The 23,000-nt window shown below is 36.7% G+C and overlaps 3 protein-coding genes across 6 annotated transcripts in view; 1 reads left to right on the forward strand and 2 right to left on the reverse strand.

The window, feature by feature from the left end:
* The window catches only part of ptpn4a (protein tyrosine phosphatase non-receptor type 4a), a 52,390-nt gene extending 46,072 nt beyond the window's left edge, over positions 1-6,318 (reverse strand). Inside the window, exon 1 of the mRNA XM_079619385.1 lies at positions 5,913-6,318. The gene's annotated coding sequence lies outside the window, so the exon portion shown is untranslated. The remainder of the gene's footprint in view (positions 1-5,912) is intronic.
* A 335-nt stretch (positions 6,319-6,653) lies between these two features.
* Positions 6,654-8,976, reverse strand: tmem177 (transmembrane protein 177). The gene is made up of 2 exons (XM_079617936.1): positions 8,885-8,976; positions 6,654-8,584 (listed from the first exon to the last, which is right to left on the reverse strand). Exon 2 carries the CDS (start codon positions 8,554-8,556, stop codon positions 7,624-7,626), a length of 933 nt encoding a protein of 310 aa, XP_079474062.1. The 5' UTR covers positions 8,557-8,584; positions 8,885-8,976; the 3' UTR covers positions 6,654-7,623.
* A 560-nt stretch (positions 8,977-9,536) lies between these two features.
* On the forward strand, positions 9,537-18,173 carry mrasa (muscle RAS oncogene homolog a). 4 transcript variants are annotated; one of them, XM_079617937.1, is made up of 7 exons: positions 9,537-9,626; positions 9,876-9,987; positions 12,287-12,493; positions 14,555-14,708; positions 14,801-14,900; positions 15,835-15,914; positions 16,082-18,173. In XM_079617937.1, the coding sequence occupies exons 3-7, from the start codon at positions 12,301-12,303 to the stop codon at positions 16,179-16,181; spliced, it is 627 nt and encodes a 208-aa protein (XP_079474063.1). In that variant the 5' UTR covers positions 9,537-9,626; positions 9,876-9,987; positions 12,287-12,300; the 3' UTR covers positions 16,182-18,173. The 4 variants fall into 4 exon arrangements, with proteins under 4 accessions (XP_079474063.1, XP_079474066.1, XP_079474064.1 ...); XM_079617938.1 differs by having other exon boundaries at positions 9,572-9,626; positions 9,929-9,987; XM_079617940.1 differs by lacking the exon at positions 9,876-9,987 and having other exon boundaries at positions 9,539-9,626.
* Positions 18,174-23,000: the final 4,827 nt, after the last annotated feature.

The raw sequence follows: 23,000 nt of genomic DNA on the forward strand, positions 1-23,000 counted from the left end.
AATGTGAAATGTAAAGCTAAGCAGTGGACCCATCAAACCAGGTCTTCTCTGAACTGCAAAGTTGTTAAGAGTTTCAGCATGTCTGGTAGTAGCATCTGAAATCAGTTTCCTACGTTCAAATTAACAAAGTAGTTCAACCCCAAAAAGTAAAGTTCCTAACACTGCAATTAAAATTATTTTCCACTCACTCCAGATTTGTAAAACACCACATCAAACATCCTATATGAAAAAGGGTCAATAAACCAACACTTAATTAACTTTTAACAGTTAGTTAAGCCCTTCCACTCAGGCCCTGTCTGATATTAAGATGAGTTTTGGTCGATCGGATCACAAGTGGACGACGCTAAAGGTGTAAACCGGGTCTAAAACGTTTTGAGCTTGTCCACTTTCGACCACTTCCAGAGGTAGTCGAAAATGCATTCGGACAGATTGTTTTCTTAGTGTAGTAGACGCTCATCTGGTCGAATATGTTCCAACAACCACGAAAAGACAGCCTACTGACCTAATGCGTAAACATTATGGGAAGCACGATAGCCAGACTGGATTTAAACTTCTTCGGCTGAAGACCTAGGCTAAGTTTGGATTTAAGACAAAAAAAAAAAAAAAATGTACCAAGCACAATGTTCTCTCACCATTCCTGATTTCTAACACGCACTAACAGCGTTCAGCGTCGTCTTGTGGCTGTCAGAGTAGAAACGAAAGCTGCTAGTGTGTTGTGTTTTTCCTGTCTCCGGTTGCGTTTATGTGTAAATTTCGCAAGCTTGTTTCGTCCATTAGATCGAAAGATCTAAAAAAAGCCCTTCCATTTACTCGACCATAGGCCCTCCCCTCGAAGAAATCAGGTGGACGGAAGAGATGGATTAAAACACCAGGTGTAAACGGGAATGTGTCTTCCTCGTCTACTTGTGATAGGCTACGATCGATTAAAATGCATCTTAATACCAGTTGTAAATAGGGCCTCAGTCATTCAAAAATACAGAGGGTCCAATGTATGTCTTAGCTTATGGTTCTTCTTATTTGAACAAATTCCTAATCTACAAGATTACTTAATTTAATTGTTCTCATAATTTTGCAAAAGGCAGTCACTGAATAGATATGTGCACACATCACAAGCATAATGTAAATTTCTTGTGAAAATCTTTCATGCACAAGAGGTCCAAAGTTCCAAACACAGGGAACAGGCTTGTGTAATCAAAGGGTTAATGCAGATGTCGGCTACAGATATAGACACACTCCCGTGCGGTGGGATTTTTCCAAACGACTCTTCCTCTTTCCGTCAAAACACAAGAACTTTACTCATTAATGCTTAAACATCGCATTGTCTCTTTGAGATGCGTCACGAGCCTTGCATTAAAAATGGAGGGAAAAAAGGAGGTCGTCTATTTTTGTCTGTCTGAGTTTAGTTGCAGACAGGCAAGAGAAGCCAATGAAATGCAGTAGGGAATCTCCACAGGTTTGATCATAAAGTGTAACTTCTGGGGCAGAAGGGACATTTTAATAACACTAATACTTATTCTGTTTTGGATGTTTCATTTCTTTTAAGGTCAAGTTCAACTTAATGCTACATTGTATGGCTAAGATTTTTTGGTAACACTTTAAAATAATGTTCTGTTTGTTAACATTAGTTACCTACAGTATATTAGTTAAATGAATGTTAATCTCAACATTTACTAAAACATTATTAAAACATCTGTTAACTAACATGAATATAAACATTTTGTTTTAAAAAAAAAGTTAATAAATACTGTTAAAAAAACTGCTCACTACTTCTACTACTTATAGGATTTTCACCATCATTACTCCAGTCTTCAGTCCCATGATCCTTCAGAAATCCTTTTAATGTGTTGATTTTGTGCTCAAGCATTTCTTATTATCATCAATGTTTTAAAAAAAAAAAAACTTCTGCTGCTTACTTTTTTCAGGATTTTTTGATAAATAGAAAGATCAAAAGAACGTTCATTTAAAATGGAAATATTTTGTAACATTATGGGTTTTTTTACTGTCACTTTTGGACAATTTACTGCACCCTTGCTTAAGTATTAATTTCTTTCAAAAACAAATTCTTACTTACCCCAAACATTTAAATGGTAATTAGTGTAAATGTCAAATTAGTCTCAAAATAAGAAATTTTATTTCCTGTCCGCACAGTGATAAAAGAAAAAATCTCCAAGTACAAAGGAAGCTCATGATAGCTTTTCCTTTCAATTTTGAAGCACTAACCACAAAAAATGTGACACTCATTTCCTCAGGGCCGAGCGCGTGTTTGGTGACAGCATGAGGAACAAAACAGATTTATAATTAACAAAATCTATGATGTGGATTTGAAAGAACATGCCATTTCATCAGGAAAACGGAAATTATTGAATAAATCCCCCCTCACAAAAACAACACACTGCAATAACAAGTACCGTTAACACCTTTGAGTCTGCGACAGATGGGCTGCACACAGCTGTGATTTGCTTCTGTCTGTCATATCTGCTGAAACGCATGCGATGTGTGGCTGGTGATCCGTTTGAGTGTCACATGAGCAGTCACCGCAACACCGCTGACAGAACACTCTCTATTCATGATACCGAGGCCAGTCATTCATCTCCTACCATCTCTGACAGGAAGTTTTCATTGGAAAGAACAAGCAGAGAAAATCTGTCAAAACAAGCCTGTATTTCCTGCAGGCTCATCTCTTTATGAATCAGATCTGAGATGAATATATTTGACCTGGCAGTAGAAGGTGCAGTGCTTAGATGAACTAATGATAATTCCTGATTGTCCAGTTAAATCTGATGGGTGTTTTCTGTATTATGTTTTCAGTCCCTTTAACCCCTGGTGTACGTGGAGGTGCTCTAAACAATGGCCCATTCAAAGCTCTCTTAAGATTTGCACTAAGTAACTACCACCAAACCACATAATAATTTCCACAAACAACAGCGCTTCAAATATTATCAAGAGAGTCAGACACTGAAATACTCAATAGGTGGTGAAAAGAAGCCTGTTACAGTCTCTCGCAGATCAGCTGATCAGCCTTGTGTTGTCTTGGAGAGAGTACACCATCGTTTAAAACTTTGTGGTCAATAAGCTGGTTGTTAGCTGTTTGTTTTTCCAAAGAAATTAACACTTTGATTCAGTAAGAAGTAGGAACACTTATCAAAAGTGACAGTAAAGACTTCTACACTTAAAGCTGGAAAGCTAATATATATATATATATATATATATATATATATATATATATATATATATATATATATATATATATATTTAAAGTAAATAAATGCTGTTTTTTTAAGATTTCATCAAATAATACTGAAAATATTTCAGTTTCCACCAAAAAAAATTAAGGAGCAGAACTGTTTTCAATATTAACAATAAGAAATGTTTATTCAAACCAGCATATTAGAAAGATTTCTGAAGGATCATGTGACACCTAAATTTAAACGAATAAATGCTACGCCCATGAGGAAGCCCCGTGATTAATACAACAAGAGAACCGTGAAAAAGGAAGACCCTTCAGCTTGAAATGAAATATCAGCTCAGTCTGAGAGAGTATCGTGTTAAGATCCCATGAAACATCTCCATAATAAAGTGCTTCACTTGGCCATGGGTTGGCTCTCAGGAGGTCAGAATTTACACTGCAATGTGCTCGGTCAGGCAATGTGGTTTCCAATACTGAGATGGGCAGGTGCTGCCAGTTCCAACTGTCTGAACACCTGCCTCCTGTTACCCCCTCTTCAAAACCCACATGGCCTTGGCTCAGGTGCAGAGAAATGCCTGCCAGGGCCCTTGCAGCAGCCCTCGCGCCCCTAACAGCTGACACCCTCAAACCATCCGGACTGCTCCTGCACAACATCCACTCAGCCCGACGGGATGTAATGTTCATGAGCATTCAGATATATATATACTCTTTTGCATATGGGGGTAGTATCTTTTGGTTAGGTCTTTTCAGAAATTAACACTTTTATTCAGAAAGGATGCCTTAAATTGATCCCAAGTGACAGAAAAGTGACCTCTACTTACAAAATATTTCTATTTCAAATTAATGCTATTATTTTTGGTTACGCTTTATTTTAAGGTGACGTAGTTACATTGTACTTACTCAAAGAAAATACTGAGTAATGCTCATTACTAATACTAACTATAGAGTTAATGTTAGGGTTTGGTTTAGGGTTAGTTACTTGTAATTATGCATATTTTACTGTTATTACTATAGTAAGTACATGCAGTAACGTGTAACTTTCAACTTTAAATAAACCTTTTTAACTTTATATTCATCAAAGAATTCATCTCCTGTACTCTAAAGCTTTAAATGAGTTTTCACAGTGAAGCAGCTCACCAATACTAGCAGCTAAAAAGGCTCCCCACACAATGACACAGTCTCTTCCTCCATGCTTCACTGTGGGAGAGATGCAGTTATTATTATATTCTAACCAGACGTTCGAAGACACCGCTCTGGAGCATCACCATGCAACTCGTGTTTCATTGTGATTCATCACTAACTTCCCAAATTCTGCCAAAAACTTCATTCTGTCTTTGATGTTTTTCTGAGACAGCAATGGCTTTTTAAGTAGTGCATTTGCAATAATTTGTGGTTAAGACAATTAATAGCTTAGTGTATTCATTTTAGGCTCGGCCCTTCTTTTTTTTTTTGCCCAGGAGTGTGTGCGTTTGTGTGTATATATACACACGCCAACAACAAAAAAATTCACTGTTTGGATTTAAATAGGCAAATGCTCTTATGATTGGATCATTACTGCAGTGGTTATTATGTTTCTAGCATGTTATAAGTTTGGCAACAGTTCTTCTAACCCTAATTGATGGAGTGTGTAGATATTCATTTCTTAAACAACCATGTAGGAAGACAGATCATGGCCATATTCCATGATGACAATGTCAAGATTCATCAGGCTCAAATTGTGAAAGAATGGTTGGGAGGGAGCATGAAGAATAATTTTCACACATGAATTGGCACCTCCGAGTCCAGACCTTAAAATCCTTGAAAGTCTTTGGGATATGCTGGAGTAGACTTTACAGCACTGGACTCTTGCATTTGTCAATATAAGATCTTGACCATGAAAACAACATCATTCACAACGTGTAGGCTATTTCCATCAAGAGGTGCATACATTTTTGGTCAAGAAGACAGACAGACATACATACATACATACATACATATACACACACACACACACACACACACACACACACACACACACACACACACACACACAAGAAGTGAATTCAGGTTGATTTGACACATTCCAAATCATCTCAATGTCCACAATTTTTAAACATATAAACACAAACACGTGCCTTCATGAGGTTAAGATTTCTGAACAACTGGTTTTCACCTGTCCATATGACGTCGTAATGATCGAGTCACATGCATGCGCCTAGTCATAAACGCTGTCAAAAACGATGACGTCACATGTAGACGTGTAGACATATAAAATAACTCTGATTAAATAGATAAAAAAGTGTGACCACACAAACACATCTTTGACTTCGAAATCACCAAATGTTTTCACCAATGATGACCGGGATCATCAGTGTTCGGCTCTCAATGAGAGAAGTTAAAGAAGGATAATCCTCTCAAATAGAATTTATGATCATGTTCATCTCCCATCTGAGCACTATTGTGTTGGTTAAATACACCACAAGCTCCAACAAAATCCAACCTGCTTGTAATGTCTTCAGCTAAAGAAAAAGCTACTTGAACAGCTGAACCTTCTAACATTTACAAATACAATGCTAAAGAATTATTCCTTATGTAATTATTTTCTTTTATAAAAGATACGATAGGCTACAAGAAATACCAATGTTTCGTTTTTTTGTTATTGTTGTTGTTGGTTTTAGTAGGAAAGCAGGCAGCATTTTAGTAAAGACATTCCCCAGTAACATCAAAGTGACATTTCGATTCTTACCGTCATAAACTGCTCCAGGGGTGTCCAGTTTTATAAGTAAATGTGATTTCGTTCGAGACCCAAGGCAGAGGAGCGGAGAGCCCGCTCAGAGCAGCAGTAGCAGCAGCCTCATACTGACCCACTCCAGCCCAGCACACACACACACACAACTCAACGAGCCTCCGCTTCCAATAATCCACACAAACTCAATCCTGTAAAGCCAGTCAGCGACGACGTTTTGCAATCCAGTCAACGGACCACTAGGGCGGAGGAAGGGGTCTCGCAGGAGAATAAAAACGCATTTCCCACTCCGGAGGTCGACTCATCAGAATCGCTGACTTTTTTCAGTTGTGTCTCCGTTCTCGGCGCTGTTACATTGTAGGAGCCGCAGAAGCAGCAAGCAGTGCCGAGTGTTACATTGTAACATGGCGCGACATCTCTCCGCAGCGCCACTAGCGGTCGGGGGTGGAATCACAACCTGGAGAGGCGGGGGATTTCCATTTAGACAGACAGATAGAGCTTGTTTTTAAACACAGGCTTGTTTTATCCAGATATAGCGGGACAAACATTAATTGTGGACTCACTAACATCTCTTAACAAAAGTCTAGTGCAACGATTCTTTTGGCATCCAAGATCGAATATTCGAGGCATAGATAGTTTGTATGGACAATAGTGGCATCATGTGGCCAAATCGCGCTAAAGCTCCCAGTTACGTCTTTGCGTGTACGGATTTTATCCTGTTTTAAGTCTCTTGTGTTCTTTGTAAAACTTTATTTTACAGTGTAACTGTTACATACTTTACATGTATAGTTCATATTTAAAGTGCAGCAACCTATACATTATGCATACAAAGTAACACTAACCTAAACCAAATCCTAATCTAACCCTATAGTAAGTGCATGTTACTTAATATTACTCAGTAGCTACTTATGTATAATTACAGTGTAACAAAGACACCTTAAAATAAATGTAGGCTTTCATATGCCATATATATTTGCCTAAGTCATCACACAATGACATGACACTGAGATTCCTATTTTTCCTTTTAGTACTGTTTTAAATCTAAATGTTCATGGAACATAGTATAGTAAAACACTGTTCAGAGAGCCATAAAAGGGCTGACAATGCGGAAAGCCAAACCTACTGGAAATATCATTACAGAATAAGTGATCTAGTATGCAAACACTAGGAAATGTCCACACCCAATGTGTGCTTCGGCAAGATTGCCTGCCTCTCAAACATTTTTTGGCATCCATCGTTTGACTGACTGTCACTCATACTCAGGTTTTTATGTAGGCATGTGCCAGCAGCAAACTTTTTTTTTTAAATGTGACCAAAACTATACTATGTTCCATGGTCATTTAGATTTAAAACACAGTATTAAAAGGAAAAATAGGAATTTTGTAATAATAATCTCAGTGTCATTTGTAATTGTGTGATGACTTAAAAAAAAGGCATATTGTTTACATAATATATACAGCCAGTAGCCTATAGTGTCTCTTGATACTTTAAACTAATAAAAAAACATGAAACTTTGACAGATGTTAACTACAACATCATAAACATAAGTTTGTTTATTCATGTGAAAGAGAAGACAATGGTATCCAGTGGTGTGTTGTAACATTTAAATCGCATTGAACATATACAATCTAATTTACAAACACAGTATGATTTTCATTCAAATCCAAGAGCTAATCATTAACATATATGCTTTTAAATATATTTGGGCAGCTCATACTTTCTCATTTTTCAAAAGATTTAAAATCCCATCCCGTCTAGATGTGTAAGTTGTATGTCTGAGTTGCAGCAGGTGCCCAGGAAACAAGTTTCCACTGGGGGTGTACATCTCTTGCCCTTTAGGGCCCATCAGAGAGCGCAGGGTCTTGTTCCGTATCAAGATTTTCTCATAGAACTCTAAGCCACCCTTTGCATAATCGCTAGACAAACATGCCGCACGGTGGTCCGAGCTGTAGTCTAACCACTGGGTCAGAGCATCAGAAGTCATGAAATAAGACACGACTCCTAAACCCAGTGCAACCACATTAACACCGACCCTGAAGATGATGGACCCAGCCTGAAGCCCAAAGATCTGCTTGAGGGCTACGCTATATATACAAGCTCCAGCCAGACATGCTGGAGCCACTGCAGCGTGGAACACGGGACCCCCAGCCCCCAGTCGGGCCACTTCTCGGGCTATAGCAAATTTCTGCGCCTCTGGAGAGAACACCAGAGAGTTTTTGAGAGCAATGCCCAAGTCACTGTCCCACTCCAGCTCTTTGCCATTGATGAGAATAGTGCGATTGGTGATGCCCGCTGGCTCCTCGGTGGTGCTGTTGAAGTTGGCTGGGAGGCCGATCTGTGCTCCAGAGGGAAGCCATGGAACACCAGCCCCTACCGGAAGAAAGCCGAAAGAGGCAAATGCACTAAAGGTTTTAGGGGAGCTGACAGCAGAATCTTTCAGCACCTCCTGAAAGACGTTCTCAAGCTTCTCTGACAGGCTGGCAGGTTTTCCTTTGTACCAGGCCTGGTACAGTTTTCTGTACGTATGATCTGGGAAAACATGATAAAAAAATTTGGCAGAGAAGACCCCGCCACATCCGACAAGGAGCAGTGGTGTCCGGTACTTCTGAATAAACACAGATAATCTCAGAAAACGCGAAGCCATCTTCTCTAAGTTAGCTCACCTGGCCAAACTGTCAAGACAAAATGACAAAATGTATTAATCATACATTTTTACATAGCCTAATCGCATTTAATAGCAATGTTGTCCAATCTTATTAACATACCATGCAGGCTACATATAAATATTGCGCATATTCAATGTAACGTTACGTTAGGCTATCATCACAAGCCCTTTCTTTTCCCAACACCTATGCTACGTTTTAATATTTTTTCGAATGCATACATTTTCCGCACATTTTCAAACAAGGTTTCTGTAAGTCTTTGGAAATAATTGTCCAACAAAAAGCATAAAACCATTAGTATTATCTTACTTGCTACTATGTTTTCATTCTCACAAGGACAGGACAGCACGTTGAGTGTTATGGAATCACAACTTTACGACACTTTTACGACACCACAGACTATGTGCGGACATGGGAATAGAATATAAATTAGAATAGAAATAAGAGTGTATACATTTGTATTACTAAAATGGGCGTGGACAGGTACATTTATAAAATTTTACACATTTTAACTCTTCATTTTGTATTTATAAATTAATGGCTATCGGCGTTATCACGTGCATGGCATATCCAATAAGGCAAAACATGTTCCAATGGAGGAGTTACCATAGACAGTATATAAACGGGAGTTACAAGCTTAGGACATTTCTTGCCTAATATGTATAGTATTGAACTTGATCTAACATGAGCATGCGTTCACAACAGACACTTACATTTCACACGGATGTAAGCGCAACTTTTTGTCTGTTCAACCTCATCCAATTTTGACAAATGACAACGCCTACACTTTTCTTCTTTTAATTTTTTTTTTTTTTTTAAGTTGTACAATTATCTGTCAAAGCGTCGTCTTTTTAAGATAAATAGAGAAAACGTAGAGAAAGGTATTTTTAATATCCATTTAAATGTTTATTTTGTATCCGATATATCTTATAAATCGTACTGTAATATAAATTTATCTGTCGCTTTAAAAGTGATGATGATGAGGCTTCACACAGAGGAACAGTCCATTTGCGTGTGTGGGGAAGAAAGAGTCTTCCGTTTATTCGACGATGTAAGTTAAATGTTTTGAAGAAGATGTTGTTTTAGGAAAAGATCTGGATATATATTCACGGTTGTTTGTATCAGATGTATGCTGCTAGCCAAACAAAACAGTGACTGCTCTATAAGAGTGGCAAAAGAAACGCATCCACCCCATCGAAACCATGCTATTTATAGCATCAGCAGTTGCGATGTGAAGTTTGTTACTCTGTATTTCATAAGGGCGGGGTAAATGTTTTAATATTTCATTTAATCTGAACAGCAGGCCCTGTCTTCACTAAGATCCCGTTGATTATTCTGAACTTAAATATACAGGGATGTCGAGGAGGAGTCGGGATATTTGCACACTTGGTAAATTAACCAACACAGCACTGGTAAGTTTCCTGCCTGCCAGAGTTTGATGATGGTTTTGATGATCATTGTCAGAAGAATCACTCATATGTTTAATTACAGACATAAACGTTTGTCAGTTTACACCCCTCGGTGTCATTGTCTATAATTATCAAAGATGTTTAGTAAATGAGACTCTGAAATAAACTCTGAAATCTGAATATTGGGACTGATCTAACAGGATACGTCATCACGCTGCGTTAAACGTGACGTCATCTCTGATGAAAGGGTGCATGAAATTCGAGTGATAGAAAAAAAAAACATCCGAGTAATATACTATTAAAGCTCAAACTAAAAAAATGCTTTACATATGGGGGAATTAAGTGATATAATGATGCATTTAGAAAATATATGATTTGTAATAACATTAGGGAAATTCCTGTACATAGAATGAAATGGTTATGTGTACTCATTTTAATCACATAAAAAAGAATCATGCTTTGGTAAATAATAATTCGAAATTTAAGCCATAATTACGAGATAAAACAGTAGCCTAATAATGATATATAAAATCGAAATTATTAGATAAAAAGTCAAAATTGACATACTGAGACTGAGTCATAATTATGCTATTAAAAGTCATGCTATAGCTGTATAGCAAATCCTAATTATGAGATTATAAGTCTAATTATGAGATTAGAAATATAATTATAGGTAAAGTCATAATGACAAAAAGTTGAATTTTAATATCATAATTTTGTGTTTGTTTGTTTGGTTTTTTGTAAATTTATCATAATCTTGTTTATGTAATTTTCCTCTTTTTATATGCCTATCATAATTTTTTTAATTTGTATAAATTTCTCTTAATGGGAAGTGGTCTGTCTATAAGGTAAAAAAGAAAGAAATATAAGTTTGAAGCAAATATGAATAGAAAACTAGGCTATATCTTAAGCTATCCATGTATCATATCACTGTTTATAACTAATTATTTAAACTTAGTATAACTGTGATTATTTCACAATTCCTTTATTTAGGAAAGTTAAAACTCACAGTGACACTTTATCATTGCACTTTATCAACCACTTTGAATTGACTTACTGATGAAGAAAATCTGAAACACTGGAAAAGACTTTCTACTCAAGAATAAAGTCATATGGAATGACACAATGGAGTAAAAGGCCATTTTCATTTTTTTGGGCGAACAGTGCATGATGCCTACACCTACAGTACATGAAGTGTTAGCTTGTCATCTTAAGAGGTCAGTTTGGGTTCTCTCTCATGGGTGTGTCTGATCGAGAGGTGTCTCATAGCTTCCTAATGAAAGAGAGATCACTCAAATATCCAGGCCTGCTGGAATTAGGAAGGAAGTTTACTCCTTCCTCACATTGTGGACCGCAGGAAGGGGAGGCCGTCACCCACTGACAGACTTTTCCTCCTGAATAGCCCACAGTGCTCTGCTCACGGGCCAGGCAAACACTTCCTCATTAACCTAGCTGAGTTCCTTTTCTTTCTGCTCGAGTTGTCTTTTTAGGTAAGAAAATGTGTTTTTACTTATTTTATTATTATTTATTATCATACAACCTGTAGGTACAAATTGCTATTTCACTATAATTCTGTACATAATAACATTGGGGAACTTGCTTAAGAATCGTGCTAATAGCTTTACACAGCCTTTGTTTTCTTGTTATTTGTTGGATATTGATTAGTAAATTAATTATTAATTTATTATTTTTGATTGCCATACAATAAAATATAGGCTAGTGCTTGTAGGTTATATATATGAGATCCGTATACATGTATAGAAATATATGTGCATATAATGTGCATATGTGGTCCATTTGTACTTTATGGTACATTTTGTATATTAATTTTTTTGGTCTATGCTAGGATTAAGGATACTTTTTGTATTTAAAGACACATTTGCATGGATAGATCTGATCTTTTATAAATAATATATGAATATCATCAACATTTTGAAAAATTTCTCATCCTCACATAAACTTCATGGAGCTTTAATAGAGCTTAGCCTAATTCTTTTTTCTTTTCTTTTTACCGTAAACAAAAATAAAATAGGGCTTTGTCTTGGGCTTTGAAGATTCAAGGCTTGTGTTGTTCAGAAAATAACAGCAATTACAAAGAAGCACAATGTCTGCGTCTAGACCATATCCCTCTATCCTAAATTAACTGTTCTCTGTTCTCAAACCACACAAAACCTCATTTGAACTCGTTATCCATACTTTGAGCTTCTTTATTTCACATAAAACACAAGTGGTGCTCATAACTATCCTCAATGCTTTGGCCTAAATCATGTTCAAGGATCAGGTTCTCCTTTCCTCTCCTCAGGTGTAGCTGTTATCATGGCAACCAGCGCGGTCCCTAGCGACAACCTCCCGACGTACAAATTGGTGGTTGTTGGAGACGGAGGTGTAGGAAAAAGTGCTCTTACCATCCAGTTTTTCCAAAAGATTTTTGTGCCAGATTACGATCCTACTATTGAAGACTCCTACTTGAAACACACAGAGATCGATAGCCAGTGGGCTATTTTGGATGGTATGTGCCAACACCTCATTATTATCTGTAGTGTTTTTCTGTATTATTATATAGCCTAAGTAGTACTCATGCTTTTAGTGCTCTCATATTGTTATGCGTATTTGCAGCCTTATCAGTAGGCCTATCGTATATCAAGCTTTTAGCCTCATTACGGCACAACAAAAGTCATGCCTAATGGAAAATCCAGCTAAAACTAGCTTCAGTTGCTTGCCATTTGAAATTATTTCGAACTGATTGAAATTGGTCAGTTATGGTCATTAGTTTTAAAAAAAAATTACAAAATGGTAAAATGTACTTTATTTAACTCTAATACTGGGTTCAGCGTCATTACTCCAGTCTTAAGTGTCACATGATCCTTCAGAAATCTTTCTAATATGCTGATTTGGTGCTTAAGAAACATTTCTCATTATTATTAATTTAAACACAGTTCTGCTGCTTAACATTGTTGTGGAAACAGTTTTTTTTTTTACGGATATCTGTCAGTCTTTGTTGATAGCACTTGTAAACCCTTAGAGTTTGCTGGTTGAAGTTGAGATTTTGATCCAAAGTAATGCCGAGATATTTGAAATGTGCTATAGAACGTTGATAGTCCAAAAAAGGGTCATTGACCTTATTAAGCTGAGCAAGAATTGCTGTATCATCTGCATATTTAAAGTAATGAGTAGTGGTAAATGGACTCTGACAGTCTTTTGTGTATAGAATATAAAGGATTGGGCTAAGTACGCACCCCTGGGGGGCGCCGGTATTAAGAACAATGGTTGTTAAGACCATTGTTGGTTCTTAACAAAATAGTTTGTTAAGAAAAAATCCATCTAGCCTTCCACACACTGCAGGTTTTCAGTGCCAGAGAATGCAAATCAGCCCCACTTTACTTGTGCTTTTGGGTCAGTAGTGATGTACGTCTTGGAGATCTGGCATGCGTTTAGTACGCACCTTGTTGTGCAGCTGAAATCTTAGTGCCTGTTGCCAGTCTTGCTACAGGTCTTTTTCAGTCACTCGAGGGTTTTCTGAAACTGCCTGCTCAGAAAAGGAAACTGTACCTTCTGCACAATTAATCGGCGGCTGATTGGTAGTAAATGCTGCTCCATCTGAAAGCCAGAGGGCGCTCTCACGCAGACACCCCAAAAATGCCCCGCCGCAGAAGTATGATAACGCACATCATTCCAGGAAATCCCTATCGTTGTAGCTGAACAGAAGATTGAAACACTTTGATCGATTAAACATGACTTATAAACACTTGACTGCCTTATTCTGTATAAGAAGCCACATCATCTCACAGAAGGATGCTCAACGGTTTAAGTGCGATTACATGGAAATTGCGATTAATCGTGCTGCTAGTTGCAGCTGTTGATAGCTGCCTTTTTCTGCCCCGTCCAGGAAGTGTAACCACTGTTCCTTTAACTTTGAACTTGCAAACTATGCTTCCAACTGTGTCTCTAGGAACATTTAGTGCCTTCGCTATCTTTTTGTATCCTGTTTCTTGCTTGTGAAGGGCTTAACTCTTAACTTTTTGGACCATTCTTCTCACAGTATTTCTAACTTGCAGTCAAATGTGACTCAACAAACAGCCAGTTCAGATATTTAGTTTGTTCTAGCTCAAGCACACCTGGTGCAACTAATGAAGCCCTTGATTACCTGCATCAGGTGTGCTTGAGACAACACTTTTTTTGCAGATTTGTGCTGCTGTTAGGGATTCTATTCAGGGGGTTGAATAATTTTGAAACTGCAGAAGTCATTAAAAGTTGCATTTTTCAGTTAAATGTGGGGAAACCGCTTGAAACATTTGTTGTGTTGAACTATTTCAAAATTTACTTTTGTTTGATTTGTTCATTGCAAACAACTGAAAGTCTGTAAATTTTGCCAATAAACCTGATTTGCAATGGGGGTTGAATAATTTCGATTGCAACTGTGTATATATATATATATATATATATATATATATATACACTGTATATACACACATACAGAGATACATACATGCATACAGAGAGAGAGAGAGACATTCTGTAAACATTTTCCAGAGCATATTTTACATATTATGTTTATCTTTGCTCCTTGCAGTTTTAGACACAGCGGGTCAAGAGGAATTTAGCGCCATGCGAGAGCAGTACATGAGGACTGGTGACGGATTCCTAATTGTGTTCTCTGTGACAGACAAGGCCAGCTTTGAACACGTTGACCGGTTTCACCAGCTCATCCTTCGAGTGAAAGACCGGTCAGAGATCATGTTTACTTCATACAAAACTTCATACTAGACTTTTCCTAACAAAAAAATTCTAAGTAAAGTTTCTTTCGTGTCTGCACTAGAGAGTCTTTCCCCATGGTTTTGGTGGCTAACAAAGTGGACCTGGTGCATCTGAGGAAAGTGACAAATGAACAGGGCTGTGAGATGGCCGCCAAACACAATGTGAGTTCGTCAGATATCGAAGGACTACTTTACATGAGATTGACAATTTTCAGTGTGTGTGTTTGTGTTGACTGACAGTGGTTAAAGGGTTAGTTCATTCAAAAATGTAAATTCTGTCATAATATACTCACCCCATTTCAAACCTGTATGACTTTCTTCTGTAGAAGAAGGGGAGATTTTCAGTGAATAAAAAGAAAAAAGAAAAGCACTGTAAAATTAGTAGTTCTAATACAGACTGAAATTTATGTCATTTTTGGAGCATGCAGCCCCATGCATAAACACTGTAGATATACACTACCCTTCAAAACTTTGGGGTCAGTAAGATTTGTTAATGTTTTCAAAAGAAGTATCTTTATGCTTGCCTAGACTGCATTTATTTGATTACAGTGAGATAATAATATATTAATAATGTAAAATATTATTACAATTAAAAATTTTACATGTGATTTTATTCCCATGATGGCAATGTTGAATTCTCAGCATCAGTACTTCAGTCTTCATTGTCACATGACCCTTCAGAAATCATTCTAACATGTTTATTTGGTGCTATTTTGAAATGTTGTGCTGCTTAATATATATACATATACTTTTTTTTTTTTTTTGCCAGGATAAATCGAAAGTTTAAAAGAACAGCATTTATTTATATGCAAACATTTTGTTACTACTATCACTTGATCAATTATAGCATTCTTGCTGAGATAAGGTTTTGATTTCTTTAGAAAAAATCTAATCTTACTGACTCAACTTTTGAACAGTACTGTATTTTTGTAATTATTCTGATATTGTATACATCATTAACAGTTTATCTAAAATCTTAAAGAAAAAAATATAACATTTATGGTCACATAAGTGTTTATTTCCTACTCTTAAATTAAGTACGGTAAATACGAGTGACTTCATTGCAGTAATTTGCATTTCTTAACTATTTCTTTAGATTACTTACATTGAAACAAGTGCCAAGGATCCCCCAATGAATGTGGAAAGAGCTTTCCATGAGCTAGTCAGAGTTATCAGGTGAATCAAACTTTTCAGGGGTTTGTCTTCTCATAATGATGTACAGTAAAAGATAAAAACATGATCTATTTCTGCCACTACCCAGACACCATTTTGAGGCATTATATGTGCAGTTTTCAGAGTTTTTATATTAAAATGTCCCTTTCATTCATGCTTTGCCTTTTTAGACAGCAAGTTCCGGAGCATATTCTGAAAAACAAGAAAAAGACAAAGTGGCGTGGAGACAGAGCCATGAGTTCTCACAAGCTTCACTGTGTGATACTGTGATATCGAGTCTCTCCTGTTGAAATCATCAGCGTTTGGCAAGATGAATTGCCAGAGAGGACTGACTAGATCTGCACTAATCAGAGGACCACAGACTTTATCAAATGAACTGGCATGAAGCCATATCTCTTCCTGTCTCAGGGAAGCATATTAAGTGAGTGAAGGAATCACTACTGCCAGACAAAGGAGGAACAAACAGTTCAACATGTCCTGATGGAAGCACTGCCTGAAACAACAGAGATCACAGCCAATCAGAACATGTTTGATGTTTAATATACTATTTGAAGCTACATTTGAGTTCATTGAGATTGCACTGTGGGTGGAGCTACCCAGAAAGATGCATCAGAACCGAAACCATACACCCCAATCATTTACGCACCTACAACAAAATGATGTGCAGCTTCCAAAACGCTCATATAATTATGTGGATGATTGTTTTGTAGAGCTGTCTAAACATTTTGTTTTCAGTTGTTACCACAAATATGAAGGGATATTGTTGTTTAACCTTCAAAAAGAGCTAAAATAATGGATATTTATTCACAAAGGAATATGTAACTTCTTTGAATTTTAGTGTCATAGAGTGTTAGAGTGTACAGAGTGTTCAATATGGCCTTTACCAGAGAATGTCTAATAAGGGGAGAACTGCCACTCTCAGTAAACTTCCGGCTTCTGAACTGGTTGCAGTTCCACTCTGGTTCCATATGAGGGCGCTCACAGAACGAGTGCAGAATGAATGGAGGTCTATGGAGCTATACCCCTCAAAATTCACTTTTCTCAGAATATAATTTTTTTTTGTCTAGTAATTTGAATGTTGTATTCGAAAGGAGATGCAAAGAAATGACACATTGCCGGGTCACCGGGTGTTAGATTTTTTAGAGTCACTTATTTGCTTTAAAAAGTCTTTTAAAATGTCAATGACGTCATACACATCGTACGACCAGATACTGCTTTACGATAATCCTTCAGTCACTTTGGTGCTTTCGCGCTCTGCACTTTCTTTTCTCTCGAGGTATCGACAACACAGCTGACACAGGTAAATACACGTGCTAGAAGAGTTTTTGCTAGAATACATTCTGGTCCCGCTTCAGATGTCACAATGCCATCAAGCGGTATCTCTGGTCGTAATCAGTCCTTCACTGACCAATCAGCGTTCATTAGCAGAATGCTAGCGTGTTATGGGCAACAACAACTCAACCTTTAAGAAATCGAAAGGACATAAGTACTCGTTCATTCAACTTTCGACCTATAACCCATGTTGAACTTGCAAAACCTACAAACAAATCAGAGATTTCTCAACGGCAATCGGGTGAAAGAGACAAATTTAGCCGTCTAGCTCCATAGACTCCCATTCATTCTGCACTCATGGGCAATCGCCCCCAGTGGAACTACAACCAAAATTCGGTACAATAGGACTTGAAAGGGAGTGACCAGGCTCTCCGTAGATGGGCTCTGCCTTTACTGTTAAGCACAAAAAAGTACTTAAAACGATGGATGGGCTTATTGCACTAGCAGACGAATGCAAGTCTTTTTGCACTTTCAGTATTTGCTCATTGGCTTTTGCTGTTTAACATGCTGTTTAAAGTTGACTTGTGATGTTAAAGGCACATGTATTGAAGTTTGTTGCACACTTTACAGGTGCTCTATGCCTTTTTTTTATAATACCACACAGAAAAATCCCCTCTACCTAACAGATACCACTGAAATACGTGAGAAATCTCACATCCCTGTGACAGCTCTGTAAGCAGTATTTAAAAAAAAAGAGTGAGCATTTTTTTCGGAAACTTTGCTTTGAATGATTTGGCACCTTCTGATTCGCTGACATATAGAGAGAGAGTTTATTGAGTGCCACATCAGCATATCAGAATAATTTCTGAAGGATCATGTGACACTGAAGACTGGAGTAATGATGCTGAAAAAATTTACCTTTGCCATAATATGAATACATTACATATTAAAATATGTTCAAATAGAAAACAGTTATTTTAAATAAATTGTAAAAACATTGCTATTTTTACTGTATTTTTTAATCAAATAAATGCAGCCTTGGTGAGTATAAAATATTTATTTCAAAAACATTAAAGAATGTTGCCAACCCCAAACATGTGAACGGATATAAACCATTCAATTTAGCATACAATGTGACTGAAGGTTGAAGAATATAGATTTTATTCTTGATCAACCTTCAGTATTCAACAGTTTGCCAAACCTCTTGTGCCTCAGTTTCCTCTACATTGGACCAATTTATGTGTCTATGCCAGTGGGATAAATAATCAGTTTCTTAGCCATTGGCTCATCCAACTGTTCCCAAAGCGCAGGCCTGTAGAAGCTGATCCCATCTGCTGTTAAGCCAAATGATGTGTTGTAATGTTCATAACAGCTTTGCTCTGCGCACCCAATTTTAAATTGACACATAAATAAATCAGTAGCCCAAGGCACAATATCAGACCGTGCCTTTTTTATATATTTTTTTTATATTTTTTATTGTTTTGAAAGATCATGTCTAATCAGCTCAACATATCCAGAAGCTCTGTTAGAATTCGTTCGTTTAACATTGACATTGGACTAAATTGACAGTACATGGAGATGAATTTCCACAGGTGAATAGATGCCTTGTAATGACTCTCTGGCTTGATTTACATAAGGTTAAATAAAAGTAAAATCACAGTAATCTGACTGGCTACATTCCATTTTGCTCCCCTTGAAATATTGTTATGTATTTGTTTTTCCTTTGGTTGGTCAATTACATTAAACGCTTCATAATTAGAACACTGCTATCAGTGATGTCATAAACCGGTGTATTAGTTCACAGAGTTCATACCAATCCAATCCTGCATGTTATGTATGATATGATTGATCCGGACAAGGTTTGTCAAGCATTAATCATTGTCTGCATGCACTGCTTGTAAATGATGAAGTGAGTTGTATTGCATCCAGAGGTCATCATGAGTCTAATGGGTTTTTCGTACTGTGATAAAAAAAAATGTTTGTGATTGAATGGAAAGATTGTTTATTGCATTGTTTGACACTTGTTTTACAATGCCATAACTATTTAATAAGTTGTCATCTCTAAACGTCTCTAACATAATGAACAGGACCAACATTTGTTTAATCAGAGTGTCAGGTTTGATATTTCAAATGCTTTGTTTGCTCTTTTTTTCTCTCACCCTGATAAGATTTGAAAGTGTTTCAATGTGCACGTCATTGTGAAAAAGCTGCTCAAAAGAAAATGACATTTTAATTTGCCTTGGATAAGAAAGCAAACCTATTATGATGGATTGTTAGTGATGGGGTTTTAAATAAATCATTTTTTATACAATTTAGCACAAGGCTTTGGTCTAAGAGGGAAGGTCATTACACCATCAAATGATAATCTTCCACTGTTTAGCATTTCAGAAGTGTCAGAATCTTCCATAATTAAAATCTTAGGCAAGTTTAAGAACTCTAAGGCTAAAGATGTTTTTAATTGTGATTGTGCATTTCTGAAGAAGTATAAAAGTATCCTCTGTGCTCCAATTGCTCATCTGGTAAATCTATCCATTAAACAAAGTTTTTTTCCCAATGCTTGGAAAGCAGCTGTAATAACCCCTATTTTTAAAGCTGGAGATGCAACTAATATAACCAATTATAGACCTATTAGTATCCTCCCTGTTGTTTCCAAAGTGACGGAAAGGATAGTTTGTGACCAGTTGCTAGCCTATTTAAATCAAGGCCATTTTCCACTGCATCCCATGCAGTTTGGATTCAGGAAACATCATGCCACAGAAACAGCTACTTGCTATTTCATTGAGCAAATAAAATCCAGCCTTGACAATGGAGGGGTTGTTGGGGCTGTTTTCCTTGATTTTAAGAAGGCGTTTGACACCGTGAATCATAATGTTCTGTTATCTAAACTGTCAAAGATTAATTTCTCTCCCAATGCTCTGACATGGATGGAGTCTTACTTAGATTCTAGAAAGCAGTGCACCAGGATTAATGATAGATGCTCCTCTTTTGCTAACTGCACTACTGGAGTCCCTCAGGGATCTATTTTAGGACCAATTTTATTTAGCTTATATATTAATGACCTGCCACTGATTTGCCCAGAAGTCCACATTCAAATGTACGCAGACGATACAGTTATCTATACCCATGCAAAAACTAGAGAACAAGCTGCAGCAAAACTTACTGCAGTTCTAACCAAAGTTTCAGACTGGTTAACACTCAGTTGTCTTACTCTTAATGTAAGCAAAACAGTGGGCATGTATTTCTCTATCAAGAGGAATTTTACACAACATCCGCCGGATATCTGTATTATGGGAGAGGTGATACATATTGTTGATCATTTTAAATATCTGGGCATAATAATTGATTCTAACTTAAGTTTTAAAAAACATATAAAACAGATCTCCAACTGTGTCAGAGCTAGTTTAGCTAATTTTAGACATATAAGACACCAGTTACCAATAGCCGCAGCTAAACTGTTTTTGCACTCAATGATCTTCTCACATTTATCTTACTGTTCTACAAGCTGGTCCCAGGCAGGTTGGACTACGCTAAAACCCTTATGTACCCTTTACAAACAAGCTGTGAAAGTTCTTGACAAAAAACCAAGAAACTACCACCACTGCACCATCATAAAAAAATACAATCTATTAACCTTTGACAGTTTTCTCTGTTTTGCAGATATGTGCCTGATGTATAAATTGACCCATAATCTTGCACCACCCCCACTCAAGCAATGTATGTCATTTTGCAGAGATAAGATAAGGGTCACTAGGGCTTCTGTAAGAGGTGACTGTTACACTCAATTTAGGAAGACTAAATTTGGTCAATCTGCTTTTTCATTTACTGTAGTAGAAAAGTGGAACTTAATCCCAGCTCACATTAGAGATTGTGCAAGTCTCAGCAGTTTTAAAATGTCCTTAAAGACTTGGCTGAAGGAGAATCAATTATGTGATCATTGATCGTATTTTTATAACATGGAATGTATATCTGTATCTTGGGTTATATGTGAGTAATGCTGTCACATGTTGTCTGTTGCTAAGTTTTTATCTGTTTTGATAGTACTGTCTGTATTGTCCATATTGTATTTTTATCTTCCTTACCCAGGGACCACAGATGCAAATTAGCTGTATAGCTAACTCTGGTACAGGGCTCGAACTGTACATGGTCCCTGTCAAATAAACTAAATAATAATAAAAAAAAAAAATAATAATACACAATGTAGCCCAGCATAGATTTTTTTGATGACTTGCTTTAGAATGTAAATATTTGTATTAGGTTAGTACGCTATATCTTTACATCTGTAGTAAATGTAACTATTTTTATTTATGGATATTAGACACTGAATGTAGGCTATATCTGAAATAAGAGGATACGCTTGCATTAACCAACAGGTGGCAGTAAAGTACAGACATTTGTACTGATCTGACTTAGTTTCAAGAAAGTTTCATTCGAATCCTACAACAGCGATCAAAATTATCAGTTTCTTCTTGAAAAAAATAAAAAGCTGAGGTCTGTAAGAACAATAATAACGTGATAATATACAACACAACCATAATAATGTCTTCATTTGGCATTTACAGTAATAGACAGAACATGAAAATATAGATTTAGATCTATGATATATAGCCTATATATATCAGGCTCGTAGATAATGCAAATCAAATAGCCTATTGTGTAGCCTATATTTTAGCAGACTCGTTATATATTAGTATTTGACTATTTTATATGCTCTTGTCTTTTTCCTGTGGATTACAAATGAGTCAGCTCTGCTTGATATTGAATTCTGCCTATTCATTAAGAATACGAATGTGAGTATTTTTAAGTTACAGTGAATATCTTATCTCGGTCTCTCCCATAATATGGAGGCTTCAAAGCATCTCTCTCTCTCTCTCTCTCTCTCTCTCTCTCTCTCTCTCTCTCTCTCTCTCTCTCTCTCTCTCTCTCTCTCTCTCTCTCTCTCTCTCTCTCTACAGTTCCTTAGAGGATTCACTCTGTTCTCTGAGTCTGGCTCTAACATCCATCATAAAATGCTGAGTGTTGGCAAAATATAGATTATGCAATAAAATGTAGATTTTTAAAGAGCTCAGCATTTGATTATTGCTTAAATGAAGCTCTGAGATAACTTAATTCCATAAGTTTGTGGACTCAACATGTACAATCACCAGACTCTGCAAATTAGGAAAAGGTTCAAATGTTATTGGGTTGACTGATGCTTTCCTTGCAAAGCTGCATGATTGATGCACTCAGCATTATTTTTATAAGTTGCACTTAAGACTGTGACCTTAGAAGAGCCACGTGAAAGGAAACTCAGAATGTCGTAATGTCTTTTTAAGATTTTCAAAACCCTCACGTATAGGGTCCTCTTCTCATCTTGAATACCTTGACATCTATTCCATTCAAAATTAATGCTGTGAATGGACACAGAATATCTCTTTCCAGTAAGGCTTGTAAAAGCCATATTCACTTCTGCAGTTTTTTTACAGAGCTGCTGACATTTGACTCTTATGTATTTGATAACAATACCACTTTTGAGTAGGCCAGTTAAATTCTAAGAAAATATAGTATGTTCAAGGCCACAGTCATCCTGCGGAAGTATCCATCTACTAAATAAATAAAATGGTATAATGTGTGCAGATGTGAATTTTTGGTATTGTGTTAGATCGTGATGACATTTCTCATGTTTAGAGAAAAGGTTGGATATGACTTGAACTCACTAACAGTTAATAATTATTCACTGTGACCTTAAGCATTCTCAATGATCAAATACTGAGAAAGTTTGGTAGTACCATCTCATTAAAAATCATTAACATTACTTTAAACCTTCACTTCACTGCTGGT

Source organism: Phoxinus phoxinus, assembly GCF_949152265.1.
Source record: "Phoxinus phoxinus genome assembly, chromosome: 7".
In the NCBI taxonomy this organism is placed as follows: Eukaryota; Metazoa; Chordata; class Actinopteri; order Cypriniformes; family Leuciscidae; genus Phoxinus; species Phoxinus phoxinus.

What these genes read in the sequence shown, in the direction of transcription:
- tmem177 (XM_079617936.1), bottom strand. Translation starts at nt 8,556, where the DNA reads ATGGCTTCGCGTTTTCTGAGATTATCTGTGTTTATTCAGAAGTACCGG.
- mrasa (XM_079617937.1), top strand. Translation starts at nt 12,301, where the DNA reads ATGGCAACCAGCGCGGTCCCTAGCGACAACCTCCCGACGTACAAATTG. An exon ending in CCAGTGGGCTATTTTGGATG is followed by an intron (nt 12,494 to 14,554) that starts GTATGTGCCAAC and finishes TGCTCCTTGCAG; the next exon opens with TTTTAGACACAGCGGGTCAA. An exon ending in GAGCTAGTCAGAGTTATCAG is followed by an intron (nt 15,915 to 16,081) that starts GTGAATCAAACT and finishes TTGCCTTTTTAG; the next exon opens with ACAGCAAGTTCCGGAGCATA.